The sequence below is a fragment of the Ambystoma mexicanum genome, chromosome 7p, assembly GCF_040938575.1.
Source record: "Ambystoma mexicanum isolate Mex_15411 chromosome 7p, UKY_AmexF1_1, whole genome shotgun sequence".
Lineage (NCBI taxonomy): Eukaryota > Metazoa > Chordata > Amphibia > Caudata > Ambystomatidae > Ambystoma > Ambystoma mexicanum.
Genome location: NC_090939.1, coordinates 5,450,660 through 5,475,134, shown reverse-complemented (window position 1 = coordinate 5,475,134; position 24,475 = coordinate 5,450,660). Strand labels below are relative to the sequence as shown.

General features: G+C 50.1%; 1 protein-coding gene across 1 annotated transcript in view; it reads right to left on the bottom strand.

The window, feature by feature from the left end:
- Positions 1-1,639: 1,639 nt before the first annotated feature.
- The window catches only part of LOC138525604 (sodium/potassium-transporting ATPase subunit alpha-1-like), a 136,380-nt gene continuing 113,544 nt past the window's right edge, over positions 1,640-24,475 (bottom strand). Inside the window, exons 21-23 of the mRNA XM_069635644.1 lie at positions 3,283-3,384; positions 2,369-2,460; positions 1,640-2,019 (exon numbers count right to left, since the gene is read on the bottom strand). Of these exons, the coding sequence (XP_069491745.1) occupies positions 1,991-2,019; positions 2,369-2,460; positions 3,283-3,384 (223 nt within the window). The 3' untranslated portion in view covers positions 1,640-1,990. The remainder of the gene's footprint in view (positions 2,020-2,368; positions 2,461-3,282; positions 3,385-24,475) is intronic.

Genomic DNA, 24,475 nt, shown 5'->3' with positions numbered 1-24,475 from the left:
TCTAAAATGGAGTCAGTTTGATAGTTGGAGTTTCGTGTGGTATCCTAAACCGCTGAATACTGGAGCTGAACAGCAATCACCCATGCAAAGGGAAGCAGCAAAAAGAGTCGAGAGCTAAACAATCCTGCATTTGGGGCACCTGAAACAGGCCATCCCATCATGCATGAGGGTATGGCACTATAGAAACTACAATTCATTTTTGTTTTTAATGGTTGGTGAGGGTGGGGCAGGGCGATGGGTAAGGTGCTCCGAGTGTATGTGCAAATAAATCTAATTTTTTAAAAAGCCCCCCTGGCAGTATAAGCACTGGTCAAGCCCGCCCCCTCCCTTTGAGTACCCCACTCCTGCACTTCTCCCTATACCCACCCGGCCCCCGCACTAGCGCCTCATGCACTTGCACAGGAGGGTTGTCAAAAGGCAAATAGAACAGTTGTTGCTCTACTTTCTTTCCCATGGTGCCTGGCAACACTAGTGTATAGGCGCCAACCCCCCAACACACACACTTCATATTTGAAATAACAGCGGCAAGAGCCTTCCTTGCGGCTTAACCCTATAAAGTGGATTTACAGATCCTCTATCTCAGCACCATCAGTTGGTGCCCAGAGTACTTCTGCGGTGCTGTGAATGCCGCTGGGTGGCTCTGGCTTTGCCCCATCCACTGAAGATGTTCTGCCAGTAGCAGTGCTGACCAGCAAACCTCAGCACATGTCTTACAAGCGCATGGTCATTAAACCATGAACGGGGAGGGTTGCAAAAAAGAGGACGCGGATTGGAGCAGCTAGGGGACAAACGTTACATTCATCTAGACATACAAGTCTATCGATAAAGTTGGCCAAATTAAACAAATATTACGACAGGCGCATTTACCCGGTTGCTCGGGAGGTCAATAGGAAATTCAAAATTAGAAGCGCATGCTCGGGATTTGTGCTGATGAATACAATGCCAGTGCCTAGGCAAGAAACAAAAATAGGCGACCCAGGTGCTCTTTGGCTATTAACACAGAACGCACTGTCTATGGGCTGAAATATTGGCATAGACACGTGATGAGGCGGGACACAGCCTGGAGGTGAGGTTTGATTTACTCCGCAGTGGCGGCGCTAGTACCCTCAGCCATTCCCACAACTCGGTCCCTCCTTATTCAACCCACCATGCCCCACTCACTCCCTATGGGAGCGATCATTGGTATTTCGAAGAAGTCTTCTGAAATCTAATGGCTTCATTTCAGATGTAAACCAGCTCCTTGCAGAATCCTGGCAAGGCCAACGGTTACTCTAAATTTGAGCCTGCAGCAGAAATGAAGCAACTCCTGGATACTGCTAACGTAAAAAGCAGGGTGGGTGCAGACTAGGGGCCGCTTCAAGTGATGGCTTTGATGGGACTATTCCAGTGAGAAGGCATGGCAAATGCCAAAGCAAAAACTGATATCTGGGAGCGGAATCACGGTGAATGCTCTCATTTCTTTGACCCCCATCTGGCATGCCCAGGGGAGTTGCTAGGTCTGGAAAAGATCCGGGGCTATAGCCCCCTTAGCCCCCCCCCCTAGCAGCGCCCCTGGGCATGCCTCGATCCTCACAGCATTAGCAACACTGACACAATAATCCGGTTCTCCTCACACCATGTATTAGCAGGAGTCAGGCAGTATTACAACAAAAGACTTTATTCATACAGATTAGCCAAACTGAAATGTGTTGCATCGGAAGAACATCCATCCAATTAATGTAACTGTGCAGAGGCGGTGGTTTCAGAAGAAATGCACCAGAGTCCGCCCAAAAGTCAGACTGTTAGAATCTGCCTTCATTTGTAAAAATCCAGATATAAAACCACATCTTTCCTTTTAAAACAAAAAGGAAAAGGCACATTGAATTGTTACCACTCTCAGAGCGGTCAAGACATGGTCCAGGTGCCGGTGCCCCATCCACACGAGGCCGTGTCTTTCTGACGAGGACAGAGTGCGCGCATGCGCACCTGTGTGAAATGTTGCAACCACCAACTAATAATACGATTCCTTCTCCACCCAACCTGGGGAAAAACAAACAAAAACACATGAGACAATACGTTGAGAAACAAGCACTCCTTACAGGGGCCTGTCCCGGGAAAGACGTGGGTCCTGACCCCACTTTTAGGTGCGATTTCATTATCAATGGGAACAATGACCACTGGGACAGCACAGCCGAGTTCATTTACAAAATACCCCCCTCAAAAGCAAACTAGGTCTTTGAGAGGACACTGTTCTGCTAAAGAAACTTGATGCAACTTATGACAAATAATTAGAAAAGCTTAAAGTTAACCTCCCCAACCCCCCACAAGAAACCCCCTTGCTGTGCCCTAGAACACCGTCCGAGAAGCAGCAGAGGGCACACGCACTTACCACCAGGGCTGCTTCGAATGATGAGTTTCCGGATTTCGTCATACACAAATATAAGGAGGGAGTATGGAAAGGCACAGAACCACCACGTCGGTCTGTAGGGAGAGAAGAGACAGCGTCGAGCAAAGACTCACACAGAACGCTGAGGAGCAGCACTCTCCACACACCCCAACAGATCACCCCAGAGCCGCCCCCTCAATGGGTCCCAGTTACAGCCTTTACGCTGTCTCACTGCAAACCCGCGCCCTATGCATCATTCTAATGGCATGTAGCACGAACATCAACATAAAACACGACTGGGTCGTGTATTTGGGGAAACTACTAGGATTGGTCATAAAAGGGACTTCTACTCCGTTATTCCCAAATCTTGACCTGTGGACTACAACGGTAGGTTACTATAACCATAGACCAAGCAATTAGAACATTTAACACCAAGCGAGCCATAACTAACCTCTCCTCTTCAGTACCCATCCCCCTCTCCCCCATTTCAGATCCTGGGCTTCTCCCTATGACCCCACAAGTTTATCCACCAAATCCATTTAAAAAAGCAGATTGGCATTTATGCCACCGGGGTAATTCTGACCTGCACCCACCAACGCCATATGTTTTACATCTGCCGCCCCTACAGAACCCAGCCCCCTTTTTGCTTTGCCACCAGTGGTGGCAGAAGACCACTTGCATCATGAACAATGGCTCAAATAGAAAGGATGCACCCCCGAGAACAGGACGCACAACCCGAGACCAGGACGCACAACCCGAGACCAGTCCAAGAAGGCCACATCGTTTCCCTGCAGTAAATGTGCACACACCATCGCAAGTAGAAAATCAAGCTCTTCCCACCCAGTATAGCCCACCAAAAAATACACTAATGACCTCCGAGAAAATAAATCTGGATAGAATCTGGATAGAAGACTTACTTGAGGGGGTACATCCTGAGCGCCACTTCCAGTCCTGGGCAGTAGGAAAGGAAAGCAGCCAGGGCAGTCTCCTCAAAGAGTCCAAAGATCAGGATCTTGTTCCTAGAAAACAAAGTGCAGGTCATGAGTGCAAGAAAGTGCTCCAGCGCCTGCAATCAATAACCCACCAAGCTGCATGCTCGCCGGACGGTTCCACTGCCTTCCAGCACTAGGCCTCCAGCAGGCAAGCCTTCCCCAAGTCTGCATGGAAGATCCCACCCTAGAGAACGAAACGCCCCAACATCCCAAGAAAGGAAGAACTCCAAGACCCCCCCCCCACCCAAGCAGTTACAGGCAAGTGGCTTCCCTTCTCAGCATGGCCTCAAGTAGAATCTGAGCCTTAATCCAGTCCCAGCAATTCAGAGACGGGGAAAGGAGCGTGCCAACAGGTTAAAAGGGATCCAATTCTGAAGCTGTACACCAAGAAGCAAGCAAAGATGTGCTGATGCAAAAAAAGTAAAGAAGATAAACCAAACAAGAGAGCTTGGTATAACTAAACAAAAATACCAAATCACCCTTCATGGGACTTCCAGCAGGAGACATTACTTGGACATAGCCAGTGACCAGCTTCCAGGATAGTCTCTGTACTAAGCCACTGAGGCCGGGGGGGGGGAGGTGGTTCTTGGGCTACTCGTTTCACTAAATTCAATTTGCAAGCTATGGTACACCATCCATTTTATGCAAACACCAAGGGTCAATGTTTGGGCCACAGCTTTCATTTCACCCTTGCCGAGTTACACATTCCCAGAGATTCCTCAATGGGGATGAAACACTTTCAAGGCACCCAGGTCAGGGTGTCCCAAGAGTACTCTAAATTCACAGCAACAGCTGAAGCCATTTTACTTCAAAGGGCCCAATTGGCTAGCTCCTTGCAGGTCCCTCGCTGGATTAAGTCAAGTGAGACAAGAGGCAGTATTAAGAATGTGCCCAAGTGGCCATGGTCCTGGGAGGTCAAGGCAGCCATGTAGGATTCATTTGAGAAACCAATTCCTGTGTAGTTCGTATGTTCAGACTACACCTGTGGTGCAGTGTTCAGGCAGGAGGTGGCACCCCCCCACCCCTCCAAGATATGTATAGGAAGGAACAAGTTACTTACCTGTAACTGTTGTTCTCCAGCATGGATTCACATGCTCATGAATATTCCACGTCAGTCTGGGAATCCTCGGTAAAGAAAAAATCAGTTTCACTTCTGAACCATATTTCTCCTAACAACCAATCACTGGTCTCTGGGTCATACTGCCCCCAGCCAATGACGCCCTCTACCTAAGCCCCTCCTCTGGCAGCCATCTTCAGATTTGTTGCACGTAAAGTGGCAGTATGACCAAGTGAAGAGCCGCAGAGGGGCAGGCGGGAGGGTTCGCATGTGAATCCATGCCAGACCCATGCTGGCGAACAACAGTTACAGGTAAGTAACTTGTTCCTTCTCCAGCATGGGGTCTGGCATGGATTCACATGCTCATGAAGAATATATAGCAGTACACACACGCACAACCACGGGAGGTAGCAAGGCTCAACATTAAGCATCTGTTACCTCCTCACCAGGCTCACCTTCAAGCCAACAGGTTGTGCAGCACTGCTTGGCCGACTCTGGACTCCTCCCTGGAATCACGGTCGACGCAGTAGAATCTCGTGAAGGTATGCGTCCACCTCCGCGTAGCAGCCCTGCAGATGTCCAGCAGGGGCACACCAGACAGGAACGCTATAGTTGCAGCGATCGCTCTGGTCGAATGGGCTCTCGGACGGCCAGGCAACGATCGGTTTGTCAACCTGTGACAATGGGTGATGCAGTCGGACAGCCACCTCGGAACGGAAGCCTTGGAGACGGCCTTCCCTTGGTTCACAGGGCCAAAGTTCACAAACAGTTGTGACGTCTTCCGAAAACTCTTTGTGCGGCCCACATAGAACTTCAGTGCTCTAGCCACACCAGCGAGTGCAAAGTCCTCTCATCCAGCGACGAAAAGAAAACAGGAAACACAAGGGTTCGTTGAGATGGAAGTCCGACAGCACCTTGGGCCTGAAAGCACCACCCTCGTCTCATGGAATGTCAAGTAAGGAGGTTTACAAGAGGGCATGGATCTCTCCCACGCATCGTGCAGAGGTGATGACCACAAGAAACGCCGTCTTCCATGATGAAAACCTCAGTGGTGCCGAATGCATAGGCTCGAATGGGGAACCCATGAGCCTAGTCAGCACCACGTTGAGCTTTCATGCCAGGGCTGGAGCCTTCACTGGCGGGAACAAACGGAAAATTCCTTTTATGAATTCCATGACCAGGTGGTGGGACCATAACAACAACCGCCCCAGAGTTCTGGTGTAGCAGGAGATAGCCGCCAGATGAACCTTGATGGAAGCACGAGCCAGCCCTGCCTTGGCCAGCGACAGTAAGTACGGCAGCACATGCAGTGTCATGATGCCTACCCCCGGGCATCAGGACCAAGGCCCTCAGCTCCGGGAACAGGCATCCAGACATTTGTTTAAACCTCAGCAGCTCCGGCTAGGGGCTGTCTGGGTTCAGTCCTGGCACCATAGGCGCCAGGCTCATAGACTTTACTTACCTGATACAGACCATGCTGCAAAAGAGTCCAAGCCTACATGAGGCCTGGATAGGACTATTTTGTTACAGGGACTATTTTTTACTCGGGCGTGGCTCTAGGGAACTTCTTACCTGGAACTACTTTGGAGGCTATTTAAACCACACCCGAACAGCAGCACATGCTTCGCGTTATTCTGCAACCAGCAGCGTGACGCTCACCGTGCCTGCAGCCAGCATCCAGTCTTCTGCCACGCCCGCATGCCTGCAGCCAGCATCCAGTCTTCTGCCACGCCCGCCTCGAATCCGGAGCTCCTAGAATAAAGAAGAAGAAAAGTATAAGGTTAGAAAACAAACTTATTTCAAATTCCTCACCTAATTCCGGAACCATTTCATCTCCGGACCTGGAAAGTACATCAGTCCTGCACGCGTCGATTCGCCAACTCCAGCACGGCGCCATACTCATCAGTTCTCACAGCATCTTTCGATCCGGCACTGTCTCCATCATTTCTTCGCCGAAATCCGGCCCCTAGGGGACACAAGAAAAAACAAGGTGAGCCAAGGAAATCAACAAATACAACCTCTTACCACCATAGACTTACCAACGGCGGTATTATTCCATAACTCTCCACATTTTCATATGCCGCATCTGTAAAGAGGGAGAAAAACAACACGTTAACGCATGCAATATTTACCGGACAGCGTTGGGTAACACAGACTCTTACCTGAACGCCAGCAGCAGCTACGAGACCTTCTTCTCACAAACTCAGTTGCAACTTAAGGAAGGAAGGGGACAAGAGTGAACATCAGGCACATTGAACTCTTTGAACTTGATACTTACCAATCCCGCCAGGGACTTCAGAGTCAATACTTACCGGAACTCTCCCAACGCCTTCAAAACAGTCAAGTAACTGGTATCTACGCGCCCCTGCAAGACACGCAGGATGGAGAGCTCATCTTTTACGAACATAAGGTGAGGTTACTAAGGGGATATCGGAGGTGATTAGTGGGGGAGAGCGAGAACAGTTGGGAGGCCATCACTAAAACCCACAAGTGGTTAATCCCTGTCACCACTTGCAGGAAAACACTTCTTCGTGGCAGCAGACAAGACTAGGCGGGCCAGTCCAGACAGTCATCTCTGCACTACGCATCACATTGAAGGAGACCGCAGCTGTCCGGGTCTGATTGACACCCCCGTGGGGTCCAGGTGAGCGTAACAGAACGCGAAGCCTCTCTACAAATACCCACCCGGGTGTTATGGAAACCTCGGAAACCGACCAACTGGCCCAATTATTGGGGGAACTTAGGGCAGATGTACATGCCGCTAGCCAAGAGACTAATGCCCTCAGGAGAGAACTGATTGTCTCAAAGGAGCGCACGGATTATCTGGCTAGGCAACTACTGCAAAACCAAGCTGGGCAAACGCCCCTACCTGGATATGGGGGAAACCCAAACCCCGTTTCATCGAGCAATCCTGTGCAAGTGGTTTTACCAGGAAATATTCCGTTAGCTCCACCCGAACGCTTTGCTGGGGACCCCAAAAGGTTTACCGTGTTTATGAACCAATGCCGCTTGCACTTTTTATGCAGACCGGGAGCCTTTCCAAATGACCAAGCCAAAGTAGCCTTTGTATTGTCATATCTTAGTGGCAGCGGAGTGGAATGGTCCATTCCATTAGTCAACCAGGATGATCCTCTTCTCCGGGATTTTCAGGGTTTTCAAAAGGAGCATGGAAAAACTATTCGCCAGACACTCACAGGGTCAAGCCCTGGACAACAAACTTTTATCCTTACGACAAGGTAACCAGGATCTGCTAACCTATATTGCAACCTTCAATAGGTTGGTGGTGGAAACCGGGTGGCCGGAGGAAAAACGAATTACATTGTTTCATCGTGGACTTCGGGGAGAACTCAAAGGTGTCTTGGCTCAAGTTGTGAACCCACCTCAGGATTGCACAGAATTTATAGACTTAGTGGTCCAGCTAGACCACCGACTTCAGAACCGAAAGACTGATCGAGCTAAATTCGAGAACCGGGTATTGGTTAAACCCAACGTTGCCCCAAAAGGAACAGATGCATCTGAACCTATGCAGATCGGGGGGTTAAAGGACCCTTAACTCAAAAGGGAAGAGAAAGAAGACGACAGATGCAGTTGTGTCTGTACTGTGGAACCTCAGGACATTTTGTACGGGATTGCCCTACAAAACCACCCAAGAAGGTGGTAGGAGTTGCTGATAAAAGCCACATAGAGCCTGATTCGGGAAATGACCACGCCCGACAAGCGTAGAGGTCCGCTTGCCGAGCTTAAAGAAGGACACTCAGACCTTGCATCTGATCATCCCAATGGTCCTTCTTGATCCCAGGCAGCCATCACGTATGCACGCAGTAAGGGCATACATAGATAACGAGGCCGTAGGAAACTATATGGACCACGAATTGGTGTCAAGGATGAATCTCCCTCTTTGCAAAAAGACCACTTCGGATGACATCACCACAGTTGATGGAACTGAGATTGCCTCAGGGCCTGTAACTCATTCCACTACAGAGATGACACTGTTGAGTCAAGATGGGCATCGAGAGACTATTGTGTTTGATCTAATCCAAGCCCCACAGTTCCAGATAATACTGGGGATGCCATAGTTGGAAACACATAATCCTTGTATAGATTGGCGAGAGAAGAGAATAACCTTCCCGGATTGTACACACACCTGTTACCCGGAGAAAACTTTGAACAAAGGCCTGGCTACAGTCGTTAACCCAATCGTGCAGTTACCTCAGGAATACCAAGAATTTCAGGATGTTTTTCAAAAAGAACAGGCCAATACATTACCTCCTCACAGATCATACGATTGACAAATCAACCTCCTACCCGGTGCACAACCCCCATGCAGTAGAATCTACGCCCTCACGGAAACTGAAAATCGTCACTTATGGCAATACTTGGAACAATACCTTGCTAATGGCTTTATTCGTCCTTCCAAGTCTCCTGCATCCTCAGCTTTATTCTTCGTGCCAAAAAAGGAAGGTGACCTTAGAACGTGCAAAGATGACCACGCATTAAATCAGATTACGGTAAAAAAACGGATACCCATTGCCTCTGATCCCCGAATGACTAGACCAAGTAAAGGATGCTTGTATCTACACTACGTTATATCTCCGAGGGGCATATCATCTGGTACGTGTCAAAAAAGGCGACGAAAGGAAGACTGCCTTTCGCACCAAGTATGGATTATTCGTATATCAGGTGATGCCCTTCGGGTTGTGAAATGCACCAGCAGCCTTCCAGTATTTTGTGAACGATGTCCTTCGTGAACTCATTGACGTCTGTGTCGTCGTATACATAGATGATATTCTAGTGAACTCCTCCTCAGAATCAGACCATGTTAAGCACATGCGTGCAGTCCTTGAGAAACTAGGCCAGCACAAGCTATATGCAAAATTGGAAAAATGTGTTTTTCATGCTACAGAAGTTGAATTTCTTGGATTTATCCTGACTCCAAAAGGAGTCAGGAATGGACTCTCGAAAGGTGGACGCAATTCTCAAGTGGCCATCACCCAGTTCAGTCAAAGGGGTAGAAAGCATGCTCGGATTTGCTAATTTCTACCGCAGATTCATTCCAGACTTCTCCCATGTTGTACACCCCATCACAGCACTTTTGCGAAAAAACAAACGCTTCTTGTGGACCGAAGAGGCTGAAAAGGCCTTCCAAGAGCTGAAAGCGAAATTCACATCAGCACCTGTCTTAAAGCATCCACGCCCTGAGCTGCCATACATAGTAGAAACTGATGCATCCAGTTTAGCCCTGGGAGCTGTCCTGTCCCAGTAGCGTTTTGGTCCAGAAAGTTCTCAGCACCTGAGTTAAACTATGCGGTTACCGATAAAGAGCTATTAGCCATCAAATCCGCCTTTAAGGCTTGGCGGCACTATCTTCTTGGTGCCAGGCATACTATTACCGTAATCACCGATCACCGGAATCTGCAGTATTTAAAAACAGCCAAAGCCCAATCATCGCGACAACTTCGATGGGCATTGTTCTTTGCCGAATTCGATTTCGTGATCACTTATCGACCAGGCTGTAAAAATGGCAAAGCAGATGCCTTATCCCGAATAGGGATGGGAGAAGCATATGCAAACCCTGAACCGGTGCCAATAATTCCCGAGCAAAGAATTCTTGGCATAACTACTCTACAGACACTAGAAGATATTCATTCAAAAATCCAACAACTCTTTGATCTAGCAACCCTGCAGGACTGGGTAAAGAAAGGCCCGGACTACTCAGTCGTCAATGACCTACCTTACTATCAAGGACGACTATTTCTACCACACAAGGAAATACAAGAACTAGTCATCTCCAATTACCATGACACCCTGATGGAAGGGCACCCAGGTATCGCAAAAACTGAAGCGGAAATTAAGAGACAGTTCTGGTGGCCCACTTGGCGAAAAGATGTAAAGTCATTTGTGATGTCTTGTGGCATTTGCGCCCAAAACAAAAGTCAGAAGAAAAGACCAGCTGGCCTTTTACAACCTTTGGATATTCCACCTACACCATGGCACACCTTGTCTTTAGACTTTATTACAGATCTACCTCCATGTAATGGATTTAACACCATCCTAGTTATTGTGGATCTTTTTTCCAAGATAGCCCACTTTATTCCTTTAAAGGGGTTACCCTCTGCTTCGATTCTGGCCAAGGAGTTCCTCGAAAACATTGTTTGATTACACGGATTCCCTTCCGTATTGGTTTCTGACCGAGGTAGTCAATTTATCTCGCATTTTTGGAAGAAATGTTGTCAACTGGCACAAATCGACATGAGGCTATCAACAAGTCACCATCCCCAGACCGATGGTCAGACGGAAAGGACCAACCAGACCCTTGAACAGTACCTATGCTGCATGCTACACCAGACCGAAAGCAATTGGAAAGATATTTTATGGATTTCCGAGTACGCATACAATAACTCTGTACATTCAGGAACTGGACAAAGCCCTTTTTATACCATATATGGACATCACCCTCATACCTTAGAACTCGATTCGCCTCAGCACTTAGAAATGCCCGCAGTTAGTCATTTGCACTCTACTATTGCACAAGCCTTTAAGGAAGCCACAGAACATTTGAAACAAGCAAAAGAGAAATACAAGAAAAATGCTTATCAACATAGAAGTGAAACTCCACAATACCAGATTGGGGATCAAGTTTGGCTGGCTACAAAACATATACCTCTGAAGGGAACTCGGACTTTTAATCCTAGATATTTGGGACTTTACACCATTAAGGCCATTATCAACCCTGTGGCCGTCAAATTGGAATTACCCTCTAATATGCGAATTCATGTTTCACTTCTAAAACCAGTTCAACCAGGGACAAGATTAACCAAACCACCTGACCCCATCTTGATAGATTGAGAACCTGAATTCGAGGTAAAAAATATCCTGGACTCCAAGATGATTAAATCAAAACTTTTTTATTTGATCGATTGGAAGGGCTACGGACCACAAGAAAGATCATGGGAGCCTAGCGACCACGTTCATACACCTCGGTTGGTGAAAAGATTACATCAGAACTTCCCAGACAAACCGGGGCCAGGGGGAAGAACAACTTTAGGAGGGCCCTTGGGGGGGGGAGTGCTGTCATGATGCCTACCCCCGGGCACCAGGACCAAGGCCCTCAGCTCCGGGAACAGGCATCCAGACATTTGTTTAAACCTCATCAGCCCCAGCAAGGGGCTGTCTGCGTTCAGACCTGGCGCCTTAAGCGCCAGGCTCATCATAGAAATCAGTCCTGGTGCCACAGGCACCAGGCTCATAGACTTTACTTACCTGATGCAGACCATGCTGCACCCAAACAGCAGCACATGCTTCGCGTATTTCTGCATCCAGCAGCGTGACGCTCACCGTGCCTGCAGCCAGCATCCAGTCTTCTGCCACGCACGCGTGCCTACAGCCAGCATCCAGTCTTCTGCCAAGCCCGCCTCCTATCCGGAGCTCCTAGAATAAAGAAGAAAAGGACAAGGTTAGAAAATGAACTTATTTCAAATTCCTCACCTAATTCCGGAACCATTTCATCTCCGGACCTGGAAAGTACATCAGTCCTGCACGCGTCGATTCGCCAGCTCCAGCACGGCGCCATACTCACCAGTTCTCCCAGCATCTTTCGATCCGGCACTGTCTCCATCATTTCTTCACCGTAATCCGGCACCTCGGGGACACAAGAAAAAACAAGGTGAGCCAGGGGAATCAACAAATACAACCTCTTACCACCATAGACTTACCACCGGCGGTATTATTCCATAACTCTCCACATTTTCATATGCCGCATCTGTAAAGAGTGAGAAAAACAACACGTTAACGCATGCAATAGTTACCGGACTGCGTTGGGTAACACAGACTCTTACCTGAACGCCAGCAGCAGCTACGAGACCTTCTTCCCATGAACTCAGTTGCAACTTAAGGAAGGAAGGGGACAAGAATGAACATTGGGCACATTGAACTCTTTGAACTTGATACTTACCAATCCCGCCAGGGACTTCAGAATCAATACTTAACGGAACTCTCCCAACGCCTTCAAACCAGTGAAGTAACTGGTATCTACGCGCCTCTGCAAGACACGCATGATGGAGAGCTCATCTTTTACGAACATAAGGTGAGGTTACTAAGGGGATATCCGAGGTGATTAGTGGGGGAGAGTGAGAACAGTTAGGAGGCCATCACTAAAACCCACAGGTGGTTAATCCCTGTCTTCACTTGCAGGAAAACACTTCTTCAGGTCCAGCAGACAAGACTAGGTGGGCCAGTCCAGACAGTCATCTCTGCACTACGCATCACATTGAAGGAGACCGCAGCTGTCCGGGTCCGATCGACACCCCTGTGGGGTCCAGGTGAGCAAAACATGCAGAGCCGTAATCCATAGAGGATCGAGTTTCTGTGCACGGCACCAGACTGCAAACCTCTTTCACTGATGCCCTTAGCATTTCAGTGTAGGCAAAGCCCTGGCCTTGGAAAGCACTTCCTTGCAGTCCGCCGGGATATCGTATCCTCCAAACTCTAGCGCTGCAAGAGCCAGGCCTGCAAGTTCAGCGACCCTGGGTCGTGGTGCAGAATCGCGCCTCCTTCCCTGGCGTGAAGATCTGCGTCTGCTGGAAGCTTGACTGTAGAGGACGCTGACATGTCCAGAAGGTCCGGGTGCCATATCCGCTTTAGCCACGCCGGTGCGACGAGGATCATCCTGCACCGGGACCGTCTGAGTTGACTGAGGAGTCGCAAAACAACAGCATAGAGGAACAGGCCGTCCCAGGGGAAGGAGAACGAATCCCCCATGCTCCCCGGCCGGGGAAACCTGCTGATGAACCTCTGGCACTTGGTGTTTGTCGCAGTCGCAAACAGATCGATCTGGGGATTTCCCCATTGTCGGAATAGACGATCCACTTGGTGCTGCCGAAGCTCCCACTCGTGGCACGAGCGCAGCTCCCTGCTGAGAGTCGGCAACAGTGTTCTTCACTCTTTCCAAATGAAATGGGACGAGGAACATCTCCTGGGTGACAGCCCATCGCCATAGGTCCTGCGCCTCCCTGGAAAGCGCTGGGGATCTGGTGCCCCCCCCTTCTTGCAGATGTTAAACATTGTGGTGGTTTTGTCCGTGAAGATACGCACCACCTTGCCCTTGAGGGACGGAAGGAAAGACTTGACGGCTCAAAACGCTGCCCGTAGCTCCAGAACGTTGATGTGCAACGACTTCTCCGGTAGCCACGGGCCTCATGCGCTGAGACTTCCAGTGTATGCTCCCCAACCTTCCAGGGATGCCTCCCGTCGTGACCGTCTCCTGATGAAAGGGAAGGGTCTGGAAATCTGCACCCGCCAACAGATGTGCGCGGACACCCCACCACCGAATCGCTCGACGGAAACTCTCATCGAGGGTGATCTTGTCCTCAAAGCTTCCAGATACCTGGATCCAACGGGCGTCGAGGAACTCCTGCAGCGGTCGCATCCGCAGCCTACACAGGCGACCTTCAGGGCCAACAGCTGTTGTACCTTGCCCAGGATGGCCGCTATTCTCTTCTCCGACTGGGCCGCCAGGCACGACAGTGTTGAGCAGGGCCTCCAGAAACAGCGCGTTCTGCGATGGCTCCAAGCAGGAATTTGCAAAGTTGATGGAGAACCCCAGTTCCGCGAGTAGCCGGACAGTCCCCGCCGTGTGCTCTACGGCAGTCTCTCTCGACTTCGCTCGTATGAGCCAATTGTCCAGTTAGGGGTAGATGGGAATCCCCTGCAGGCGCAGCCACGCCGCCACTGGTGCCAGACCCTTGGTGCCGACTTCAATTCGAATGGAAGAGCCTTGAATTGGTAATGCTGCCCTTGGACCACGAAGCGCAGAAACTTGCGGTGCCCCTTGTGGATGGGGATGTGGAAATAGACATCCTCCAAGTCAGCGACGACAGGAAGTCCCCTTCTTCCAGCTGACCCAGCACATGCTGAAGGGTGACCATCCAGAACTTCTGGGTCCTGATGTACTTGTTGAGGAAGCATAGGTCTAGGATGGGTCTCCAACTGCTAGTCTTCTTTCTGACGAAGAAGTACCGGGAGTACACTCGGAGCCCCGGAGCCTTTTTAGGACGAGTTCTATTGCGCCCTTCCTCAGCATGGCCCTTACTTCCAGAAAAAGTTGAGGGACATCGTTTTCCTTCCTGGACACTGGTGGAATGCGCGGGCACTTCTGTTGAAATTCCAGAATGTGCCCGTGGGCCAGGGCGTCCAGCACCCAACGGTCGATGGAGATGGACTTCCACACGCTGACTAAGCTCGCCAGCCGGCCTCTCACTGGGGTGCGCTTGTGGCGGCCCGAAGTCACGGCCGGTTCAGTCCTGCTTCGCTGTGTGGGCACCACCTTGTGGGCCTTGGCAATGACAACTTCCGGACTTACTGCGGCCCCCAAGGCTATCTGAGCCGAAGAGCGGGACGGTTGACGATAGGATGAGCCACCACCGAAACCTTTGGATTCCCTCTGGAGGTCCAAAAAGAAGGCTGTCGCTGCTAGAGCGTGCCTAAGGCACAAGCTGTCTTGGTATCCGCCTTGATGGCCTGAAGAGACTCATACAAAGTCTTGCCAAATAAGTTGTCCCCAAAGGGCATATCCAACACTCTCGACTGTACGTCCTGGTGGAAGCTAGTGGCCCTCAACCAGCCCCGCCGACGAAGGCAAACGACAAAACCCATCTGACGGAATCCTGTGGCGGCGATGTCCGTGGCCACCGTTGATGGCATGGTCCGATGCCACCTCGCCTTCCTGCAGGATCTCCAGCGCCTCTGCTCTCTTGTTGGGGAGGAAGTCCAGGAGGGGAGCGATCTTGAACCATAGCTCTCTGTTGTAACAGGCCAAGATGGCCAGGGCATTGGCCGTCTTGATCGTCGTTGCAGCCGACGAAATGACCTGTCCCCCCCGTGGCATCCAGCTTCTTTCCCTCTCCATCGGGGTGGAGAGGAGGATGAGGACGTCGACACAGAGGATCCGGAAGACTTCTTCCTCACCGCTGCCAAGACCACCGAGTCCGGGGATGGCTGGGTTCTGAGTCACTTGGGTGCAGAGTTCGGCACTCTGTACTTCTTCTCATACCGGTCCCTCTTCGCCGGGGCTGAGGACAGGTTTTTCATAAGGGACAGTCCCTTGTCCCAAATATCGTCCAATAGAGGGATCGACAGCACGGTCTTCTTGGCCTCCCGGCGCTGGTACAATAAGCCTTACTTTTCCTCTGGAGCAAGATGGAAAATTTCCGAGGCCCTGGAGATCATGGCATGCAAAGAGCCAATCTCGTTGGGCAGCGAGGCCATGGGCACTGGAAACGGGAGGTCTACTCAGTCATCGCTGTATCGGTTCCGTATCGTCCCTCGGAGGAGGTGATGGCAGCAAAGGATAGCAAGGGGTTGTACTCTCCTTCTCTTGACAGGGGGTGACTCCGATGGCTCGGGCGCCGCAGTATCTCCCGCCGGCGACAGGGGCATCTTCGTCCGAATCTCAGCACAAGGTGTGCAGTGCCTGCAGGATGTCCGCTGGCGGTGGAGGCAGTTACGGTGGTTGCGACGGGAGTGATGGCAGTGGAGTGATGTCCTCCGTCTCCTCTACACACTGCTGCTCTTCGGCGGTTTCGTCGCCGCTCTCCACATCTGCCTTGCCGGGGTCCTTCCCGTAGGACCTGGCCGACGAACTTATCCAGTACAGCCTTCAGACCAGAAAGCTCCATGGAGGTGATGTTCGAGGCCTGCAGGACTACCGCCCCCCCTCCTTTTCTGCTCGACCAGCGGGGACAGTCTAGGGGAGATGATCGGCATAGTCTTCACCAGTATCTTCTTTATGGGTAGAAAAGACGATTCCCTCCACGCAGGCAGGGAAACTCTCGTCTTGGGGGCCGCCTCCTGCGAACCCGCATACGCGGCCTTAGCTAGGGACAGCACCACTCCTTCAAGGGAATATTTCGCCTGGTGAACCTGGGCCTTCACGATCTTGGACGCGCTGGAGGCCTTCACCATGGAGGGCGCGCCCGGTAACCGTGGTGCTTTGCCTTATGTTGGGCCCCCAACTCCGGAGCGCCCTCAAAGGTCTTAGAAGACGTCTCGGATTTCCTCTTGCTGGGTGAGGCTCGGGGCTCACTCGCAGCCGGGATCTTCATCTGGAGCCACTCAGAGCCGCTTGCAACCGTCTCCTCCACATGTGTTTGGTCGGAATGTAGGCAGTAAAGGCAGACTGCCCATCGTCCAGGAAAAGGTTCTCTAGTTCACATCCAGGGCAGATACTGAACAGAGGCGTCGAGTCTCCTTTATCTTCAGCCATGTCCACGTGGAGTAGGCCTCAAAGAATCTTCTGGAATCCTCCAAGAAGGGAACTCGACAGGACTTGGCCTGCAGCCATTCGGTGAAACGTCCACACTGGTCCTTCATGGTGCGGGGGACATCTCCTTGCAAAACGCACAGACCTCTTCCACGTGCGTTTGGTCCGAATGTAAGCAATAAAGGCATAGGGTATGCCCATCGTCAGTAGGTGTTTCGTAGGCCACATCCAGGACAAACTCTGTACAGGGGCGTCAAGTCTTCCTTCTCCTCTGCCATGTCCACACGGTGTAGGCCTTGAAGAATCTTCTGGAATCCTCCAAGAAGTGAACTCGACGAAAACTTGCACTTGAGGGGCACTGGAAAAAAATCCAAAACGGGTCCCCATTAATCAGATGATGGGTCGGTGGAGCTTGAGGCTTGATTGACGAAAAATAGAGCAAAACTCTTGGGGGGGGGGACAAAAAAGAAAAGATAACGTAGCAAAAAGCCAGAGAGCTAATCACGAGGACTCCCACCACTCTAAGGTGCAGTAAAATATGAAGATGGCTGCAAAGGAGGGGCTTAGGTAGAGGGCAGTCATTGGATGGGGGCAGTATGACCCAGAGACCAGTGATTGGTTGTTAGGAGAAAGACAGCAAGTGAAATGATTTTTTCTTTACCAAGGATTCCCAGCCTGACGGGGAATATTCATGAGCATGTGAATGTCATGATGCCTACCTCTAAGGAGCCAGGCCGGGCCCAGCAACCCCAGAGGCAGACATCATTTTCCCCAGGGAAGTCTCAGCAGGCCCAAGTCGGGGCCCTTTGGACTCAGTCCTGGCGCCTTAGGCGCCAGGCTCATAGCGGACCCCAGTCCTGGCGCCTTAGGCGCCAGGCTCATAGAAGAGGATATGTGTTTAAGTGCTTGGGTGCACACTTACCTGATGCAGACCTTGCTGCTTCATCCAGGCCCTCTTGAGGCCTGAATGGGACTACTTAACCTGTAGGACTACTTCACCACCCGGGTGTGGTCGGGGAAGGATACATACCAGGAACTTCTTCCAAGGCTATTTAAACCCCACCCGAACAGCCACACGTGCTTCGCGTTGTTCTGCACCTAGCAGCTGGACGCTCACCGTGTCAGCTCCTGCATCCTGACTTCAGCCACGCCTGCCAGCACCCTGGAACACCTGCAAGGGGAGAAAGGGGAGAAAGGAGAGATTAGGTGAAGAAAAGCCCTTACCTGCTAAATTTGCATTCCGGAGTCACTTCACCGACGATCCTGAAAAGGAAGACATCTTTTTTAAAGCATTTCGTTTCGATCGCTGCAGCGCTGCATTTCACTCACCTTGGCAAGGCGCGTCCATCTTCAGCAGCGATCTTCCGGATTTAGCTACGTTCCGGTGCCTAGAGGAAAAAAGACAAGAACAAAGGTGAGAGGGAGAAAAGGAATAAGGAAAGCTCAGTTTCCTTTTAAGACTTACCTGTTGGATATTTCCCTCTGCATTTCGGGTCCTGCCGCTTCCTGGCATCTCCGGACCCCGGCCCCTATGGGGAAAAAAGACAAAGTCATTGTTGAACGTTTGTAAAGACATTACCTGAGCGCTCATCCGGAACTTACCTGCCATTTACTGAAGCGGCACGCTTCACTTCGGGTCGGCGCCATTTCTCCGGCATCCGAACCCCGGCCCCTAAGGGGAAAAGGACATGAGCATTAGCGCTTGCTGCAATAAGACAACAGACATAATTAAAGAGCTTGAACTTTTGAACAGAACGATTACAGCGCCTTACCTGAACAGTCAAGCTTACCTGAACTCCATCAACCCTCAATCCAGTGAAGTAACTGGGTTTCAACGCGCCCCTGCATCTGAAGCAGGACGGAGAGCTCACCATTCCAAACCCTAAGGTGAGGCTTCACGGGGAACCGTGGAAGAGGTTTCGTGGAGGGTTGGATGGGAGTGGGAGGCTTGAACATTATTTCCGCCAGTTGGTAATACTCCCTTTCCACGTACAGGAGGGTATTCTTGCGAGCCAGAGAAGCCAGAATAGAGGGGCCCTTCCAGTCCATCTTCAGAGCCGCGCCTCCGTGGGAATCAGGTGAGCGTTACAGAACGCGAAGCCTCACCACAATTTCCCACCCGGGCGCTATGGAGACTTCCGAGACAGATCAGCTGGCCCAGCTTTTAGGGGAAGTACGGGCAGAAGTGCACTCAGCCCGCCAGGAGACTAACGCTCTTAGAAGAGAATTAATCCTATCCAAGGAAAGAACTGATGATCTGGCCAAAAGGTTGTTGCAGGGCCAGGCAGGGCACACTCCTTTACCCGATTCCGGGGGTACTTCTACATCAATGGGTTCGACTAACCCGGCACAAATCAATCTACCTGGACACATGCCTTTGGCCCCGCCTGAAAGTTTTCCGGGGGATCCCAAGAAATATGCCGTTTTTATGAACCAATGCCGTTTACACTTTTTATGCAGGCCTGGGGCCTTCCCCAACGACCAGACCAAAGTAGCCTTTGTACTATCTTACCTCAGTGGCTGTGCTGCCGATTGGTCTATTCCATTGGTAAATCAGGATGATCCCATTCTCCGGGATTTCCAGGGCTTCCAGGCCAGCATGGAAAGATTGTTCGCTCGACACTCGCAGGGACAGGCCCTTGACAACGAACTGCTATCCTTACGACAAGGTAATCAGGATCTTTTGTCCTATATCGCCACCTTTAATAGACTAGTTGTGGAAACCGGATGGCCTGAAAATAAAAGGATCACATTGTTTCATCGAGGCCTGCGCGGAGAGCTTAAAGATGTTATAGCTCAGATAGTAGATCCACCCCAGGCCTGCGCAGACTACATAGACTTAGTGGTTCAACTTGATCACAGACTTCAAAACAGAAAAGCAGATCGGCTCAAGTATGAAACCAGAGTACCTATCAAGACCCACGTTAACTCCAAGAGTACTGACGTTTCCGAACCTATGCAAATTGGCAGTGTTAAAGGACCATTAACGCAGAAGGAACGAGAGAGAAGGCGACAAATGCAACTTTGTCTGTATTGCGGAACTTCCGGTCACTTTCTTCAAAGTTGTCCAGTTAAACCACCCAAGAAGGTGGTTGGAGCCACTGATAACGAGTTATTGACACCTGGTTCGGGAAACGACCTAGCCCGACAAGCGTAGGGGTCCGCTTGCCGAGCTTGAAAACAAACTCTTTGACCTCGCATTTTGTCATGCCAATGGTGCTTGTGAACCCAAAACAGCCTCAGCAGTTGCATGCTATAAAAGCATACATAGACAGTCGAGCTATTGGAAATTACATAGACCGTGAATTGGCTTCCAGGATTAAGCTTCCTCTCCGCCCGAAAGTAACCCAAGATGTAATTACTACAGTTGATGGAACCGAAATAGCCTCAGGGCCTGTAATGCATTCCACAGTTGAAATCACTCTGGTGGGTCAGGACGGACATCGGGAAGCAATCGTGTTTGATGTGATCAAGGCCCCACAATTTCAAGTACTTCTTGGAATCCCTTGGTTAGAAACACATAATCCGAGAATAGACTGGCGAGCAAAGAAGATAACTTTTCCTGATTGTGAACCAACCTGTTACCCAAGGAATCCAGCTATGGGTCTAGCCTCTGTAACTTCCACCCCTGTACAGCTACCATCTGAATACCAAGAATTCCAAGACGTTTTTCAGAAAGAGCAGGCTAACACCTTACCTCCCCATCGATCTTACGATTGCCAAATCGACTTGGTACCCAATGCACAACTACCTTGTAGTAGGACTTATGCTCTTACTGAACCTGAGAACCTGCATTTTCGCCAGTATTTGGATCAATACCTGGCCAATGGTTTCATTCGCCCATCAAAGTCACCAGTCTCTTCCGCTTTGTTCTTCGTACCTAAAAAGGAAGGAGACCTTAGGGCCTGTATTGACTACCGCGCCCTAAATCAGATAACGATTAAGAATCGTTACCCTTTGCCCCTGAAACCTGAGCTTATCGACCAAGTAAAAGATGCTCGTGTGTACACCAAGCTAGATCTCCGAGGAGCTTACCACCTGGTACGTGTAAAAGAGGGCGACGAGTGGAAGACTGCATTCCACACCAAATTTGGGCTCTTCGAGTATCAAGTAATGCCCTTTGGTTTGTGCAATGCACCTGCCGCCTTTCAGTACTTCATGAATGATGTTCTTCGGGAACTTATCGATGTTTGTGTCATCGTTTATATTGACGACATCCTGGTGTATTCCTCCTCAGAATCTGATCACAGAAACCATGTTAGGGCAGTTCTTGAGAAATTGCGCCAGCACAAATTATTTGCCAAGCTCGAAAAATGCGTTTTTCATACCACAGAAGTGGAGTTTCTCGGATTCATCCTGACACCTCAAGGAATCCGAATGGACTCGCGGAAAGTGGACGCCATTCTCAAATGGCCATCTCCTAGCTCTGTGAAGGGAGTGCAAAGCATGCTTGGCTTTGCCAATTTCAATCGAAGGTTCATCCCGGAGTTTTCTCGAACTGTTCAACCCATCACAGCTCTCCTAAAGAAAAATAAACGCTTTGAATGGACTCTTGAGGCTGAACAAGCCTTTCAGGACCTGAAAACCAAATTCACCTCTGCACCTGTATTGAAGCACCCGCGCCCAGATCTCCCTTACATCGTGGAAACCGATGCATCCAGTTTGGCCATGGGAGCTGTCCTGTCGCAAAGAGACCCAGAAACTAACCAACTACACCCTGTAGCCTTTTGGTCCAGAAAATTCTCTCCACCTGAACTCAATTACGCAATTACCGACAAAGAACTACTGGCTATTAAATCAGCTTTCAAGGCTTGGCGTCACTATCTTCTCGGTGCAAGACACACCATCACCGTAATTACGGACCACAGAAATTTGCAGTATTTAAAGACGGCCAAAGCTCAATCTTCGCGACAACTCCGATGGGCTTTATTCTTTGCGGAATTTGATTTTGTAATTACCTATCGCCCTGGCTGCAAGAATGGTAAGGCAGATGCCTTATCCCGGATAGGCATGGAAGAACCCAATTCGAGTTTAGAACCTGTGCCAATCATACCGGAACAAAGAATTCTAGGCTTGACTTCATTGCAAACCATTGAGGACATCCAAGCTCAAGTAAAACAGCTTTTTGACTCTTCTGCCTTACTGGAATGGAGTCAAAAGGGTCCTCACTACACCGTTAAGGATGATTTACCCTACTTCCAAGAGCGGTTATTTCTGCCAAGTAAAGAATTGCAGGAACTTGTCATTACCCGTCATCATGAATCATTAATGGAAGGACACCCCGGTATCGCGAAAACAGAAGAAAAGATCAAACGCCACTTCTGGTGGCCTTCTTGGAGAAAAGACAAAGTCATTTGTGTTGTCTTGCGGAATCTGTGCCCAAAATAAGAGTCAAAAGAAAAGGCCAGCCGGCCTACTTCAACCTTTGGACATTCCACCAGCACCTTGGCACACCTTGTCAATGGACTTTATAACTGACCTGCCTCCTTGTGGTGGTTACAACACGATTCTCGTAATAGTGGATCTATTCTCCAAAATGGCCCATTTTATCCCTTTAAAAGGATTGCCGTCAGCTTCCACCTTGGCCAAGGAATTTATGGAAAATATAGTGCGGTTACATGGTTTCCCTTCCATATTAGTCTCAGACCGTGGAAGTCAATTTATCTCCCACTTTTGGAAGAAATGTTGCCAACTAGCACAAATAGACGTGCGGTTATCCACCAGCCACCACCCCCAGACCGACGGACAAACCGAGAGAACCAATCAGACTCTCGAGCAATATCTGCGGTGCATGTTACACCAATCCGAGTTGAATTGGAAGGACATCCTTTGGATTGCAGAATATGCATACAACAATTCAGTGCATTCTGGAACCGGACAGACTCCTTTTTATACCCTGTATGGTCACCATCCTCGGACCTCTGACCTAGATCCACCTCTGACCCTGGAGATGCCTGCAGTAAATCACCTACATTCCACAATAACCCGAGCCTTCAAAGAAGCTACAACCCACTTACAGCAAGCCAAGAAAAAGTATAAAGAAAACGCTGATTTGCACCGAAGTAAAACTCCTCATTACCAAGTAGGAGATCAGGTATGGCTAGCAACTAAACATCTACCCCTCAAGGGTCAGCAAACTTTTAATCCCAGATTCATTGGGCCTTACCCCATCAAAGCTATTATCAACCCAGTGGCCTTTAAACTCGATTTACCATCCAACATGCGGATTCATCCCGTTTTTCACGCATCTCTTCTAAAACCAGTACAACCTGGAACCAGACTGTCTGAGCCCCCAGGCCCTGTCCAAATTGATGGAGAATTAGAATTCGAAGTGAAAGACATTTTAGATTCCAAGATAGTTAAGTCGAAACTCTTCTATCTTGTTGATTGGAAAGGATATGGACCTCAGGAAAGATCTTGGGAACCCAGTAACTATGTTCACGCACCACGATTAATTCAAAGATTCCATCGAAGATTCCCGCACAAACCAAAACCCCCGGAGGAAAAGACCTTGGGAGGGGCCTTGAGGGGGGGTACTGTCATGATGCCTACCTCTAAGGAGCCAGGCCGGGCCCAGCAACCCCAGAGGCAGACATCATTTTCCCCAGGGAAGTCTCAGCGGGCCCAAGTCGGGGCCCTTTGGACTCAGTCCTGGCGCCTTAGCCGCCAGGCTCATAGCGGACCCCAGTCCTGGCGCCTTAGGCGCCAGGCTCATAGAAGAGGATATGTGTTTAAGTGCTTGGGTGCACACTTACCTGATGCAGACCTTGCTGCTTCATCCAGGCCCTCTTGAGGCCTGAATGGGACTACTTAACCTGTAGGACTACTTCACCACCCGGGTGTGGTCGGGGAAGGATACATACCTGATTGGTGGAAGGATACATACCAGGAACTTCTTCCAAGGCTATTTAAACCCCACCCGAACAGCCACACGTGCTTCGCGTTGTTCTGCACCTAGCAGCTGGACGCTCACCGTGTCAGCTCCTGCATCCTGACTTCAGCCACGCCTGCCAGCACCCTGGAACACCTGCAAGGGGAGAAAGGGGAGAAAGGAGAGATTAGGTGAAGAAAAGCCCTTACCTGCTAAATTTGCATTCCGGAGTCACTTCACCGACGATCCTGAAAAGGAAGACATCTTTTTTAAAGCATTTCGTTTCGATCGCTGCAGCGCTGCATTTCACTCACCTTGGCAAGGCGCGTCCATCTTCAGCAGCGATCTTCCGGATTTAGCTACGTTCCGGTGCCTAGAGGAAAAAAGACAAGAACAAAGGTGAGAGGGAGAAAAGGAATAAGGAAAGCTCAGTTTCCTTTTAAGACTTACCTGTTGGATATTTCCCTCTGCATTTCGGGTCCTGCCGCTTCCTGGCATCTCCGGACCCCGGCCCCTATGGGGAAAAAAGACAAAGTCATTGTTGAACGTTTGTAAAGACATTACCTGAGCGCTCATCCGGAACTTACCTGCCATTTACTGAAGCGGCACGCTTCACTTCGGGTCGGCGCCATTTCTCCGGCATCCGAACCCCGGCCCCTAAGGGGAAAAGGACATGAGCATTAGCGCTTGCTGCAATAAGACAACAGACATAATTAAAGAGCTTGAACTTTTGAACAGAACGATTACAGCGCCTTACCTGAACAGTCAAGCTTACCTGAACTCCATCAACCCTCAATCCAGTGAAGTAACTGGGTTTCAACGCGCCCCTGCATCTGAAGCAGGACGGAGAGCTCACCATTCCAAACCCTAAGGTGAGGCTTCACGGGGAACCGTGGAAGAGGTTTCGTGGAGGGTTGGATGGGAGTGGGAGGCT